The 16,572-nt window shown below is 31.4% G+C and overlaps 1 protein-coding gene across 1 annotated transcript in view; it reads right to left on the bottom strand.

Annotated features, from left to right (window-relative positions):
• LOC129219090 (uncharacterized) overlaps positions 1 to 16,572 on the bottom strand; it is a 410,480-nt gene that overhangs the window by 222,397 nt on the left and 171,511 nt on the right. The window contains exons 2-3 of the mRNA XM_054853409.1: positions 13,549 to 13,618; positions 7,936 to 8,022 (exon numbers count right to left, since the gene is read on the bottom strand). Of these exons, the coding sequence (XP_054709384.1) occupies positions 7,936 to 8,022; positions 13,549 to 13,618 (157 nt within the window). The remainder of the gene's footprint in view (positions 1 to 7,935; positions 8,023 to 13,548; positions 13,619 to 16,572) is intronic.

Genomic DNA, 16,572 nt, shown 5'->3' with positions numbered 1-16,572 from the left:
AACAAAGATTATATTATGATTGTAATTTTAGTGCAAAAATGTTCCCTTACATACTTTTCTCAAAAGATAATGAAATTGCAAACTTATGCTTATAATAATCTAATGCAGGATTTGCATGTCAAATTAATTGTCCCCTTAAATGTATGAAAATCATAAGTGTTATGAGATTCATATAAAAAACACTAACCTTTTTTTAATACAAATAAAACTAGACTAATGTATTAGTGACCTGTGAGCGAGTGTAACAATGGTATGCTTTTTGATAGGAACTGTATGGGGAAATTAACTTTAGTTTTGTTGCAAAATAAACCTTAAATTATCTGGCATGCCGAAAGATTCAAATTTCCGGCATGCTGGTCAACCTCGCTTTTCGGGGTAATATAGTATTAAAAAATCTAGATTAAATTGATACTCGTTTCAAAATTCCCCCGTAAGATTTCATACTGGCATTTAAATTTCCAGTGTGGTTAGTTACAGGTTTCAAAATTTCTAGTACGTTTAAAAACCACTATTAAAAATCCAGATTAAATTGATTCTGGTTTCAAAATTTCCAGTATGTTTAAAAACCGGCATTAAAAAATCCAGACTAAATTGATACTGGTTTCAAAATTTCCAGTATAAATTGATACCGGTTTCAAAATTTCCAGTATGCTTAAAAACCGGTATAAAAAATCCAGACTAAATTGATACTGGTTTCAAAATTTCCAGTATAAATTGATACCGGTTTCAAAATTTCCAGTATGCTTAAAAACCGGTATAAAAAATCCAGATTAAATTGATACTGGTTTCAAAATTTCCAGTATAAATTGATACCGGTTTCAAAATTTCCAGTATAAATTGATACCGGTTTCAAAATTTCCAGTATGTTTGAAAACCGGTATAAAAAAATCCAGATTAAATTCATACTGGTTTTGAAATTTCCAGTATAAATTGATACCGGTTTCAAAATTTCCAGTAAGATTTCATACCGGAATTTAAATTTCCGGTATGATTTTCTTTTTTCCGGTACAAATCATACTGGGTCCGGTATCATTTGGATACTGGTTTTAGGATTTTTTTCCAATAGGGTATGAAACTCAAGTGGCCTGTTCTCTGAACCAATCGAGCCAAAATTTTTACACATGGTTGTTTGAAGGCACGTGCTAAATATTGTGATGATTTTAAACAACGCAGAAAAACCTCCGTAGCTCTGTAGTAGACGCTTCGCTTTATATGCCGGAGGTAGTGAGTTCGTTTCTCATCTGAGCCCTATGTGTTCTTTCATTCTCTTAGTGTTGTAAATATTTCCTGTGTTAAGGCGTTTTGTACACGGTTCTTTATTTATGTAAAACTGATTGGCTTCGATATAATTTAAAATAACAATGCGGTTCTCATTGTCTATTTAAATTGTTATACTGAGATAATTTTGAAATTTTCGAATGACAGCACTTTCATTTTGCTTGCGCAATTTGATCAGTCTATTAAAAAACCACTATTGATATTGCAATGATTTGCGTGCGACGAAAATTGCCGGTGTAAAGTATTTACAAAGAAGAACACTATAAAGAACTAATGCCAGCTCTAAAGTAGGGGAGATCTGACTAACTCTTCACAATCCACAGGTTTAGACAGTAGTTGAAAAACAATCCCAGAACACCACGGGCAAAGTATTACTTGTCGAATGAGTGGAGTGGAAAGAGAGTTTCTTCAGTCAGGGGCTCGAACCTTAGAGCAGGAATTAAAATGGAGGGAACAAGTCCAATCATTGGATTAGCAAAAGCTGACCCAAAGACACCAAGTCCAGTGACTCAACAACGACGAATGGTTGGTACGTTTTGCGTGAAACAAGCGAAAGAAACCTGATTTCTTCCAATGCTTTGCTTTTAAATATATCACATGACTTGGGTTTTGAATTTCATGTGAATGAAAATCTTCACTCCCTCCATTTTCTCTCTTCTCAATGGATCGAATGTACCAATTCCAACGCCATTTGGGGTTCTCAACTCACTGATCAATTTCCGTAAGAAAAAGAGTGCTGCCATTCGAAAATTTCGAAAATTCCCTCACCGCAGCCATAAACCGTGAGCTCTATGTCGTTTAAAACTAGCGCATTCTTTCAAACAACCATATTGGGCAATTTTGGTTTGATTGGTTCAGCGGATAAGCAGTTCGGGCATCATATTTAGGGGAAGATTCTTTTGGACCACACTGAACCTTAAACATGAACGCGGCGATAAAGCACGAGATACTATTATATTTTACAGCAATAAACCACACACTAACATAGCATACATCACTTATATGCACCTGATATTAAACTGTGACATTAAATGATTTGTTAATTTTAATTTACGCAGCTAGCTCAGCCAGATTCTTTCTTCATCCAACAATCCGCGAGAGGCACAACAGACGAGCTCAACTTTTCGTTCTTTTCAACTTCTTTAAAATATATTCTTAAAGCCTACTTAAGATGATATTTAAGTACGATAAAACTAAATTCATTTAGTACAGAAAAACATACATTAGGAGGGGAAAATGTTAAAGAAAGCATAGCTAAATCTGGTTCTGATCTCATACAGGAGAGAAAAAAATGATTGTCGATTAAAGTGATATCTTTACTAATTAACAAGTATTTAATTCTAAGTTCGTGTGATTAAAAAAATACATTAGGTTTGTTACAAGTACAGGTGTCCCCCGTATAACACGGTACTTCTACAACACGGTTTCGATATTACACGGTACAAAACTTGTGATCATTATAACACGGTTTCGATATTACACGGTACAAAACTTGATTTTAAACACTACAGTAAAACCTGTGAAACTGACTACCCTTGTAAGTTGACCACCTGTCTATGTTGACCGCTTTTGTCAGGAACGGACTTAATCCTATCTCATATAATGAAGGAAAATCTCTGTAACTTGATCACCTCTCTATCTTGACCGCTAATGTTCGCCAAATTTGGTTTGGAGTATTGTAAAAAACCCTTTGTAAGTTGACCACTTGGTTTATTTTTTTAAACTTTCTTCAGCAAATTATTTTATTTTATTATTATTTATTATTATTATTATTAGTTTCATAGCTTTCCAAGAATGTTTTTAATGCTTTGATGACTGAACAGCATTTTACTAACTAAACAGCAACATAAAGCTTAATGCTGCTCTTTATTCTCCAAACTTGCTTTTCATTTGTTGTTCTACTTGAGAAAGCTTTTTGTACTCTGTTCAATGAAAATAAGTGACAGTAGAAAAGTTCAAAGTCTTTCCTTTCTGTTGCAATATGTTGTGACGACACAGGAATTGTGCTAAAAAGAGCAGGCACGGATCTATACATTTTGATTCCCCTGCAACAAAATATGTAGGGCCCCTCCTTAGTGGTCAGCAGTGTCTATTAGTAAGGTGAATAAGTCTTTGTGCTAGTTTTTTTTTTTTTTTGTATTTTTTCTTCAATTTCTAGGGCCGTTAGCCCCTTTAAAGACGCGGGAAACTCGCACTGCGGGTACGCAGATCTGGGCTTGCTAATGAGTAAAGTTGCATGTTTCTGGTGCAAGGTATTAAGAGATGGGACATTTTGAATTTGCCTTTATGAACTGGGAGAATCGAGCTTGTTGCTCTTTGTGCTATAAGGTTTACACAAAAAGGCTTCAAAAAAGTTAGCTGAACTTGAGATTAATAAAAAGTATGAAATATTAAAATTAACTGAAAATGGAAAAAGCCAGAGAATATTAGCTGGCATATATGGAATTTCTAAAACTAAAGTGTCTAATATAGTTAAAAACAAGGAAAAACTAACAAAATTATCTGAATAGTATTTTTAATTATTGTTTCACTTTCAATAATGTTAAACAATGAAAGTGAGTTGTACAGAAAGAGTAAGGGTGAATTCCTCAAAAAATAAATACATGGTGCAAGAAATGACAAAAAATAAAAAAAAAATTATTACCACTCTTTATAAGTTGACCACCTGTCTAAGTTGACCGCCAAAGTACTGCACCGCGAGTGGTCAACTTACACAGGTTTCACTGTACTCGGTTTTGATGCAACACGAATTTTAAAAGAAGAAATTTCGTTTTTGTTCAATACACTGTTAAAAAATGTATGATAATCACTGTAATAAGTTTTTACTTTGTTTTTATGAAACTTTTACAAAAAATTGTCTGTCTTCGGCTCTTTCCCCAGCATAACACTGAAAACCCCGCACACCCCACACTCTTAAATACATACTTTATTTTTCTCATCAGTGTTCTAAAAGCAAAAGGATGAAAATTATTTTGCTTCCAATGCATTGTAAGGAAATACCATTAGATTAAACATAAGCAAAATTTGGCAAACGATAAATAAAACATGTAGTCCAAAAAATATGAAATAAAATAAATAGACAAATGCTACCTATTTTATTTTATATTTTGTTTTGTTGTTGTTGCTCAGACGAACTCTATTGCTATAGTAAAGCTCATATATTTTTTTCTTATAAAATGCGTTTTGTTCTTAGTAAAGAGAGTTGATAAAGTTTTTTCTTGTTGCGCATAACAGTTTTAATTTGAGGTAAGTAAAATAACTAAGTTTTATCGTTTATAACAACTCTTATTTTTAAATCAGTGGGTCTTTGTATGTTCTGGTAGCCAGTTTTCGTTTGTATATTCTATTGAGCCGAAATTTAAGCAATTATAAAATTTGCACCTTATGACTTGGTTTCGATATAACACGATACACATTCCTTGATTTACATTATTTCAAGGTCTCTTATAACACGGTTTCGATGTAGCACAGAACATGGTTTCGATACAACACGGTACACATTGACATGATTTATGATATGTACGTGATTAATTAGGTTAAAAAATGAGTAAAAACCATTTATAAAAAAAGTCTGGTTTAACACGGTTTCGATATTACACGGAACGAATTAACCGTGTTATACGAGGGATACCTGTATATATATATATATTTGTTTAATATTTTAACTTTAATGTATTATTATGTTTTAACTTCACGTAACCAACATTTATTACAAACGGAAAAATACGAATGAAATGTATTTTTCTTGATGCGCAAACACAAAGAAGGAACAAGTTAGAAAAATTCTTTATTTAAATCTTTATATACTTGCATATGAATTTAGAAAGTAAAAGTTTTCCTTTTAGCAAATTGTTTCAACAGGAGAAAAAAAAGGGCTGCCAGATTATCAATAATAAAAGCAAACAAGGTATACTGTTTTTAAATTTCTGCCACCATTTTCACCTCCTTCACAAACACTCATTGTATACTTTCTGTTTCATATATCAAAAGAAAGAGTTTTCCTATAGAAATCTAATCCATAAGAGACGACTTTTTTAATTTTAGAACCAGAAGATATTGCAACAAGAAGATATTGCTCCCCCATTCAGCCACCTCTAACGACATTTTTTAGAGTAAATATTTGCAGATTTGAATTGAAAATTAAACATTAGAACACTTTCACAAAGATTCGCAAATATTGTGTTTTAAACAAAACAATGCAATTTTTAAAAACTTTGTTGATTGTTAAAACAAAATGGAAAATTAATTGAAATAAGAACCCCTTCATTGAAATGAATAATAGAGTAAACATGTGACTTTTCAAATAATTTTCCAGAAAAGGGGATGTGAAATTTTGCAGTCGGCGCCATTTCTTTGTTCGAATAAAACTTCAAAGTGGCCGACAAGCCCGCTGCAATCAAAGTTGAAATAAACATCTGATTGAATAAATCGATTTCTAATTTTACGTACCTACTAGCGCATATAAAGGAACTATTAATTATTGATCCTTCAACGCACGTACAGAACAATTCAAATTACAATCGTTGCAAAACGACTGGCATTTATTAAGCCAGCAGATTAAGGACTGAGAGAAGCAGTACTTAATAAAATGTTTCATTCCTATTGGAGAGCAGGAATATTGGATGTCAAGTTGAGCAAATTCATGAATTGCTAATTTTCGAACGTAATACAAGATTTATGCTTTGCGAGAAACCACACGACTAGTCCAAATAAACCTAAAATTTCAGAAAAAGGATTTTTTTTTTAAATTTTATTTGTTAAAAGTGTTTTAACACTGTTTGGTTGTTTAAAAATTTAGGATATTGTCACTCTCTGTAGTTGAGCTCTTTGAATTAGTAATTAATTAGTTTAGATAAAATTAAGTTCAATTGCTTTTACTACACGTTTGTTTAAATTAAATCTATAACTCGGAATCTTAGATAAATTTTAATTAGGATATTATTTACTTAAGGTTTACTGTGTGTAATTGGTAGTCGTTTTAAATTGTATTTCGAAAGACATAGAATCGAACTTTTAGATTTAAAAAGAAAACTGAAATGTTTCATATTATTTTTCCTAGCTGAAATTAAAATGATTACGATAACTTAAAAACTTCTGCTTTTTAATTGATGTGAAAATAAATCAACGTTGAAGCTAAAGAAAATTTTTTTTTTTTTTTCAAAGATGATGTGCAACGAAATTTTTCGAAAACCTTAACATAATACACGTTGAAACACTTATCTTTCCTGCTTCTTTTTTTATTAAAAAAAAACGATGTTTCTATTAAAATTTTATGCTTTTTTCTGTTGATCTTGTAGGGTACGTAATCTCCATGAAGCAATATCAAGTTTATTAATTTCAGTAAAAGGGTTTACTGGTCAAAGGTATCAGTAATCAACAGCAAAAAATTTTAATCTAAATTAAAAATATTTCTTTTTTCTAACGTAGTCAAAAGCGTAAAGAAACAAAAGAGAAATACATTAGATATTACTTAGCATATTGCTAATTTAATAGTGGCTTAGTCAACTGGTTTGAAGAAAAAACACTTTATAATAAATAGAATGCAGGAAAATAGCACTAATTATTATTATTGTTATTATTGTTCTTTAAAGAACGATTGTGTTTTTGAATGTTGTTTGAATTATTGGGATGATTTATTGGAATGAGTTTCTTCCTTCGAATCAACTTATTATTATTTACTGTGTAGATTACCATTTTTTATTATTTATTTCATTTTGTTTCTTTTTTTTTTTTTGTTTTGTTTTTGCAGTATTTTATTTTCTTACCCTTGTTATGAAATTTCGTCATTTCTGTTCACAATTCCTTAAAAAACATAGACATATCAACAAACTAAAAGAAATGTTAGCACATATGTTTTTTAATCGATTATTTTAGATCATTCCCTTTACAGAATAGATGCATAAAACACAGATGGATAAATGTTTCACATTGAGTCAGTTCCATACTTAAACGACTTCTCTTTTTTTTTTTACCTAGTCTTAATTTATTTTTAAAAACATAAAAAAAGAAAAAAAAACTATTTACCTCCCCACTAAGTCTCTATTTAAATGAAATTAAAAAAAAAAACAACGCAGAAAACATTTAATAAAAGAATGTCTATTCATGTAATATTTTCTTTTCTTAATGAAATTGAAAAATCTTTCGGCCCAAATGGCCCAAATGAGGTGCGAGGGTCGCCCTTTCAACCTATTAGCACTAAACCAGAACGAAGTAATTTACATACTCCTAAAATTTTGCAGCAGTTGATGCAATTTTATCGCAAATTACTAGTTAACAATCACATAATTATATCATAACGCAACGCTGAAAAAAAAACATCAGTACTGCACCATTTTTTGAAATTTTCGGTGAGAAAAGGACAAAGTACCCCAAAAAAGTTCCGGGTAATTTAAGCTAGCTAAAAAAAAAAAAATATGTCACAAGGATGGTAAGATGCTAATCAAGTAAAAAAAAAAAAAATGGAAAACTCATTCTTATTTGCATATGCAATTTTGAACAATAGATTAACATTTTACTATATTTTCTTGGTGGACCTCTTAGCATTAAAGTACCTATTTTGAATAAAGAAAATGGTTCCAGGCACAATAAAGCTACCAAAACCTAGATGTTCAACAAAATATCCGTGACCTTGATTTCGGAAGAGTTGGAAGAGCTTACCTGCAAGGATGATGGCAATACGCATCTTTGGTCATCAAGGCGGCTATTTTGCAATCTTTCCAACAATTCAAACAGGTCTTGCGCACCCTGAGGATATAAGGAATATAAGTTAGAACACAGTGAAAACTAGAGGAGATGTATTAAAATTCCGCAGTGAACAGTTCGGAAACAATTTTCCGCACAATAAGTCAAGGAGATACTTCGGAAGAATTTTTCGCTTCATCGAAAATTAGAAAATGTATGAGACATGACTCGAATGGCGAGTACGATTCCCAAAGTGAAGATGGTTCACTAGGGATTAACATTTTTGCAAATAAAATATTTCACTAGAGGGGTTTTAGAAAGATGAATCGAAAAAAATATGCGTAGGATTTGTTTTGCAATTTTTATTGCAGATGTGTAAGATTTGATATTTTATAATGACTGCTTATTTCAGATCATTTGATCTATCAAAAGAACTGATATAAGCAGTATATCTGCTTACATCAAATTTTTCGATACTGCAATGTGTACACTAAAACAAATAACACCGTATAATTACTTGAAATTGATTCATAGTTCATTTATATATATATAAACTCCCAGTCACTAACTTGTTCAAAAAACAAATAAATAAGGAAACAAAATAAATAAAATAAAATAAGCTTTCATACTCAGAAATTATTATTGAGGATATTTTTCGTAACTATTTTGAATAATGTATAATTATTTGAGAGCTAATTGATCTTCCTTTGGCGAAAATTTAAATTATTCATTCCTGCATGACTATTATCGGTTTGAAGTTTGCGGGTTAGCATTCAATTAGCGACTTAACCCTTTCAAATTTATAAAGAAATTTCGACAGCTTCTAATATAGGCGTAATTTTCACGCATTGTTAGATATGTAATTAACCTGAAATCGTAGATATGTATATGATATCAGTGATAATAAGACACAGTTAAGTATAATACATTAACAAAGTGGTACATCACTCGAAATGAAAACTCCTAAATTAAAGATATTAAACTGCTGTCTGGGTTAGTAGCACAAAACTCGTAAAATAAAATGAGCTTCCGTAAACAATACGGTTTGGAAGTACAGAAAAAAATCTAAACTTTTGACGAACTAGCTTTGGTGTAAAATAAGAAACAACAAGGTCAAAAAGCCCAAATTGCAGATTACAGTTGACATGTGTTTCGGTGCTACAAGGAACACCTTTTTCAATGCAAAAGAAATGAGCTTATGGATGAAAAGACATTTAGGCTTTTGTCGGATGGATGTCTTTTATTCATAAGCTCATTCCTATTGCATTGAAAAAGGCGTTCCTTGTGACACCGAAACACGTGTCTGCAATTTGTGCTTTTTGACAGTGTTATTTCTTATTTTACATTTTATGCACAAAGGTATGTAGTTAACTTAGCTTTAGTGTGTTTTCTAGTATTTTATCAATCAATCCAGCTTTCAGTTTCCAGTCATTAGTTAACAGGATTGTTTTAAAACGAATAACATATTCTAACATGGTTCTTCCACAGAGTTTAATTTCTTGCAAAAGAATATTCCTAATATATCTTAGTTTCATACGCAAATACTCGCAGTTTGAATTTCGTCTAACATGTGGAAAAATATACACAATGGAAAAGAAGTATGTGAACCAATTTCGCAAGAGTTCCCGCAAAAGTTAGGCTCTGCTGTTGCAGATGGAAGGAGACTTATTTGTATCACTCTTTTACTGAATTTTAAATGAATATTTTCCATAAACTTGCTATCAATTTTAAGAGATTTTTTTTCGAAAATTGAAATTAAGATATTTTTGATTTGAAATGGCATAACAGAAAAACACTGCAGGGTCGTTAATGTGTTCATCTATTTGTATATATAAATGGCTGTGTGTGTGCGCTATTTGATTAAATGAAATGCTAATTGGAATGCTAATTGATATTTTACAATACAAATCCAGTTTAAGGCGTATCTTTGACAAATTTGGCACAGAGTTGCTTTTGATGCTCTGGAATTCACACGGGGGGGGGGGGGGTGATCAAGAGAAGAGGTTTTCTTAAACAAAACCTGAGTTGACGTCGGATTTTTGCCAAGTTTGGCACAAAAGTCATTTGATGCTCAGGAACTCACATAGCAGACTTTCGCCAACAAATCCGTGAAACCGAATGTTTACTCCTATTATTAACAATGCTGAAATTTTGATATTTAATGAAAAATCAAAAGAGGTATGAAGGTAAATTTTGAGACGTAAAATTGTTCTTTCGACAAGCTGACGGGAAATTTTACACGATTTTTTCCTTTTATTTAAGCATGGTTGTTGAACATGTGTCACGAGACACAACTTTTATTTTCGAGGTAGACCGTGCAACACAGCTATTATAGCATATAGTAGTTTTGTTTTGCTAATCTGAAAAAAAAAGAAAAAAAAAAACTTTTCAAAGAAAAGCGGTTCAGAAAAAAAGGGCATTTCGAGCAACTGTGATCCCTCCAAATCCAGTAACTGAATAAAAAATACTCATTCTTGTTCATTCAACTTGAACACGACGCATCTCGTTTTACCATCACTCTTCTGAATTCCATGAAGAAGTTTCAAAATTAATTTCCGATTCTTACAATTCTCACCAACAAATAAATTGATAGCACTTATGCATGCGGCAATTAAGTTATGATATTCCTAATAAAAATGTTCAACTATTAAATGAGATCATGTAGATCAAAAATTCAACATTCTATTTAAAACTAACATCAAACACAATAGGTATGGCAAAAAAACATTATTGATTACTTTACTAAAACAAGCTGAGATTGCTGGATATTTTATCCTCAAACATTCGGAGCTGTAACTCTTGGTGCTATGGCAACCTGAAACTCTCTTTGTCGAGCACTGATGTAGACGTGACGTAAACATTCAGGACAATAAACATTTATAATAAAAATTTTGTGTTTCAAAAATATTGATGAATCCCTCTAAATTTTTCAAGAAAATAACTTTTCTTCTTTTCCACGTAGTAACTCGATTCAAACAGTTGGAGGGGTTTTTTAGCCTCAAATTTTCACATCTGAAAAGCTAGGCTCTATGGCAACCTGAAGCTCCGTCTTTGTGTATATTTAACGTAAACATGCCGAACAATAAACATTTATAGTAAAAATTCTTTGTTTCAAAAATATTGATGCATCTTCCTAAATGTTTCAAGAAAATAACTTTTCTTATTTTCCATCAAGTAACTCAATTTAAATAGTTCTTAGATATTCAATATGGAACTTCAACAATTTTGAGGGGAAAGGAAACGTGATCTGTGTGCTAAAAAATGTGTATGAGTTTGTCCACATCTGTTTACTTTGCATAGTCATCATGCATACTAGTTTTTACCGTACGCAAGTTACATTTCACAAACTCCCCGGTCACATAGGGGGAATTTCTATCTTTAATATTTTCACTCTAGCACAAAAAATACGAGGTTATTTCTGTAATATTTAGAAAGAAAATAAAGTTCGTTGCTGTATCAAAATATTAGGTAGTTATTGGTAGCATAGATCGCCAAAGATATGTGAATATTTTCATTCGTTGTTTTTGAACCATTAAAAATAGTGAATAAAAAAAACTGAGTTTAAGTTTTAGAAAACGGCCTTGTTCAACCAGTAATGATTAATGTTTAAAAACTTCTTCTTTTGAGTCATGTTAATCTTGGAAATTTCTGATTTGACGCTTTGAATTTCAGTTCAATGGAAAGTTTAGTTGGATTATTATATATACTTAATCTGAAAAAAAAAAAAAAAAAAAAAAAAAAAAAACCCAATAAATGTGCACTTGGTGTAGCTGTTAGTTAAAGCTTAGTACATTGTTTTAATACGTTGTAAAATTTTAAAACATTCTAGAAACTATTGTAATGATCATTTGATTTTTTAAAGCCGATGCTAACTTTCTTTCAAACTATAAAACAATTAAAATCTAAAAACTTGGGCGTCAAAAAAGCTGTTTTTCAGCAGTTGGCTCAAGTGGGTTATTTATTATTTTGAAATCTGTTCACATAGAACAGCTAAACTGATCCGTGTGGCCCGTTATTTTGTTCAATATTACAAATCAAAAAGCAAGATTAACGACAATGTCACAGTTTTGGAGCCAAATACACAAAAATTGGTTTCTGAAAAACAATGCATTTAATATAGTTAACATTCACAACAACAATTATTTATTTGTAGTTTTCTCTTCTTTTCCATATTTCTCCATGTTATTCAGAAAATAATAAAGTATTTTGAAGTTCTTGGCTCGCGAGAATGATTTTGTAATGAGGTGCAGCCCTCGGGGAGAAAATGACTGGGCATCACTGACATAGAATAATGCATAAAAATTAATGGGTACAAAGTTTGAAAAATATATACAGATGTAGTTCTCATAAATATACATTAAGTACCGGAGGAATTATTACCGCAAACTCAAGGTAATAAACTGAATACATATATGATAAAAATCAAAATTGCTAATGTCATTTTCGAATAGACATTTTTGGCCGAAAATTTACAAATAATCGTGATTTGAATTCGTGATCAGTAGTAATACAGGATTAATTTTGGAACCCTTCTAACAACATTGTAACGATTTTTGCTTTCGTTCTCTTCACAGTGGATAATGTTATAAACCAGGATATAATACCTTCAAAAAACTTCAGATATCAATGACAGTTTAGGAATCTTCCAACTTACTATCACAAAATGCATCTCATAAACTTAATATGTGTGCGTGTGTGTGTAAGCTACAATATTCTTTAAAAAATACACACACGCACAAAAAGAATGCAATGATAAGAAATAGGCTGTAAGTGGACTTTTTTAATTTTTAAATTAAAAGCGTTCAGTTTATTCTCTAGGTAGGCTTTCACTGAAAACAGTTTCAACATGTTGCACAACAGCATCTAGCAGGGTGACTAGTACTATCTCTTGTCCACACAGATGAGAATTTCTTCTATTTGTACTAGTCCAAATTTTAAATTTTATCACCTTTGCTTCTAGTTGTGTCAATTACATTCTGAACTATTTGAACAAAAACCAATTAAAATTCCATAGTGTTTCAATATGCATTTGTAAAAATATGTCTTGTGTTTTGTATGTTATTCTTTACTTAATGACTTTGTTTGCATGATTAAAAAATTTGCGTTAGACTACAATATTTGTAATGATATAATATCGGAGGCTTACCTTTAAAATAGTATGTTATTTTAATGAGAACACTTTGCAACACATTCGTTGACTGAACTTTTACTTACGTTGTCCATAACATTTTGAGAAATAAGTAACCTTACCTTATGGTATAGAAAATCAATGCAACATGAAACCAAACTTTTATTCAGACACTTACCTTCGACGGAATCAAAAGGGGCTACGTAAACTTTCAACACTTGCAAACTACCAAAATATACTTTTCAAGAAGGAAAGATAAGCTTCTAATTTAGTGTTAAGTATACTCATGAATTAATCTTCCGAAGTGCAGAAGAGTTTAACCAGCACCTTGTTAGAACAGGATTAAAGTATTAAGGGCCACCCGTCAAAGCATTAATGAAGCGCAACCATCTTAAATTGATAAATGATAACGATGGTTAAAAAGTGCAGGCTCATAATCCGCGACAAAAAATGGCACTTACTTCTTCGGATTCAGCGTCTCCAACATGCTCCTGCTCGGACTCTTGCCAGTTTTTTTCCATAGACCTGCGTCTGAAAGAAAAAAACAATCCTGGTTTTTTACGTTTTCCGGACATAATCCAACATCATTATAAAGCGATTACTTAAAGAGTAAAGCATGGGCTGACATGAAAGGCAAAGTAACACTGAAACTAGAATGACATTATAAAAAAGTTGAGGCATTCACTCTGTTATCAAGCGACGATTAGTGATAACAGGCCACAAGAGGTGATAAAACAGACATGCTTAACAATGATGTTTTGACAGTTGCTTCGTTCCGAATACAGTTTATAAACCGGGTGATTATTCTTGTACCCGGCGGCCAAAGAGCAAGATCATTGTATTAGTAATTCACCTGGATATTTATATTGATGAAGAAATTTTAGAGTATTTTTTAATAGTTGAACAAGATATTTCATAGGCGACATAAACGCATAAGCATTAGGGAATGGAAAACGTAATTTTCCAGACAGATACCCCCCCCTCCCTAAAAAGCTATTGGGAGTGTTGTAGAGTGGTTTTTATTGCTCATTTGAAAAATAGATTGACAGATGTAACGCAAGTTCAACAGGCAAACCCATACTATAAAATGGGGTGAGTACTACAACTAGGTAACAACAAATTGTCAAAACATGGGTAATTGCAAAGAAAACTCTCATTGGATTAGGTCCACGACTTGTAACAGCTAGGCACGGGACCCCGATGGGAGGTTACTGTGATCTTGCAAAAATTTCCTAATTCGGTAAATTTTGTATGACGATTCGGTAAAATTATCATTATTCGGCAAAATTTGGAGTTCTATTCGGCAAAACTAACATAATTCGACAAAATTTGGAGTTCCATTTGGCAAAATTATCTTCATTTGACAAAATTTGGAGTTCCATTCGACGAAATTATCTTCATTCTTCAAAATTTGGAGTTCCATTCGACGAAATTATCTTCATTCGCCAAAATTTGGAGTTCCATTCGGCAAATTGAGAATTTCCACCTTCCCAAAATATTTAAGTTTGGGCCGCTCCTGCAACTAACTTGTTATAGAAAATTCACAGGGGTGTCACTTAGAATTTTCAAAACTAGATAAGTTGAAAATCTTGTCTAGTTATATAAAGATTTTTTAAACAAGTTTACATGCAGTTGTTCATCATATCAGGATTGCAAAATTAGAGCTTTAACAATACAAGTCAACATTTAGCGATGTGTTTCCTAGGGTTACTTCGCTATACAAATTAATTTCTCTGGGCTATGGTAACCTCCCTGTTGTAGTATTTACCCCACTAAATGCAGTTCCAATTTAATATATTATATTGCTTGTTTTTTAAAACTATTAATGACGACCTGATATATTTCAGCTTGATAAAAGTTTGAGGAATAAAGCAATTCCACGTGGAATTTTTTTATGCTTTATCAGTACTAAAATTGAACAGGCATGATATAATGCAGTTTCTTGGAAGATGGGAAACTTAATTTCAGAACTAAAATTCTTTTTATAAGTTTAAGTAGAGGAATGAATAAGAACCACTAATTTAAAATAAAGACATTAAAAATTGGACAAGATAAAACAAAAAGGAAACTGAAAAAAAAAAAGGCGATGTACCATAAAATAAAATGTCGAAAGCTTAGATTCTTATTCAAAATTCTCTTGTAAGAGCGTTCATGTCGCTACAAATCCTACATTTTGTGTAGCGGATAAAAAAAAGTGATATATTTTCACGGAAAGGCGGAACCATCAGAGAGATGCAAGCTCATTTGTATTGTGTTACAATAACAACGGCTTCTAATGAGAAGCATATTTCAACATTACTGTCAATTTTATTGTCAGCCTGCTTTGTACTTTTCTTCCTGCGGCTATAAGCACGGGCATATTTATTCATTTTTTAACATTTTTTATGATTATGGGGCCAACGTTAGGTATATGACGAGCAGCCCAATAACAGTTTTCAGAAAAATATCATTTAAAAGTAGCATAGGAAAATAAGTTCTTAAAACTTTCAAACAGAATTTTGTGAAAAGGCGATTTCGGGCAAGAGAGTTGAATATTTTGTATTGTACTGTGGTATATCGCCAGTAAAACTTAAGTCATGAAAATGAAAAGTTAGAGAAAATGAGAGTTTCACGTGCTACCGTAGTTGTAAGGATGGGAAGTTAAAAATATTTTCCTCTTTTATGATTGCACTCCTTAGGGTTTTGTGTATTTAAGATGTATTTCTATCCAATTTATTCCAAAATTATATTTTCTGATGATTCTTAGACATTTTAATTCAGTCTTTTATTTATTTTAGCTTAGGCAATTTAACAATTTCCCGGATTATCCGATGTCATATTAAAATATTTTTTCTCCCTTTATTAGTGATTGAAAATGCATTAGTATATTTTGTTGATTTCGTGATTGAAGAAGTAATATCAATTAATGAAAAGCTTTCAATTCAAAAACTTTCATTTTGCAATCACACACTTGTCTATTGGTTATTTTAACAATTGTTTTTAAAAAAGAATGGTGTCTTTGGTGAAGATGGTTTTCAAAAAAATTCTTAACTGTTACTGCGACTTAGAAAATTCATTTTTACCATGCAAATAGCAATGAAGGATTTGATAGGAGTTAGATATGTTATTTGTGTTGTTAAATGAGTGAAAATTGTTTTTCAGTGTATTCGGTTTTCTTTGTTTATGCTTCATTGAAGTATCATTATTTGCCTCATTATGTTGGTTGAAGACTTTTGGCCTTGTTTATGAAGTCTTTCATCACACATACTTTGTGCATTTCAGCAAGACATTTAATTAAAACAACTAATGTACTTACTTATATTCACATTTTTAATAAAAAGTATAAAAATCGTGAGTATTTTCCTTTACTTCTGTTCGAAAATATCTCTTAAAGCTGTGCCATATTTTAAATAATCTATGTTTTTAATAAATTTTAAAATTGGTAATAACAAGTAATAATGCAGCATACATTTATAATTTTAAATACCCTTTTCTACCATATTTCA

Source organism: Uloborus diversus, chromosome 3 (genome assembly GCF_026930045.1).
Source record: "Uloborus diversus isolate 005 chromosome 3, Udiv.v.3.1, whole genome shotgun sequence".
NCBI lineage: Eukaryota > Metazoa > Arthropoda > Arachnida > Araneae > Uloboridae > Uloborus > Uloborus diversus.
This window is presented reverse-complemented; position numbering and strand designations above follow the sequence as displayed.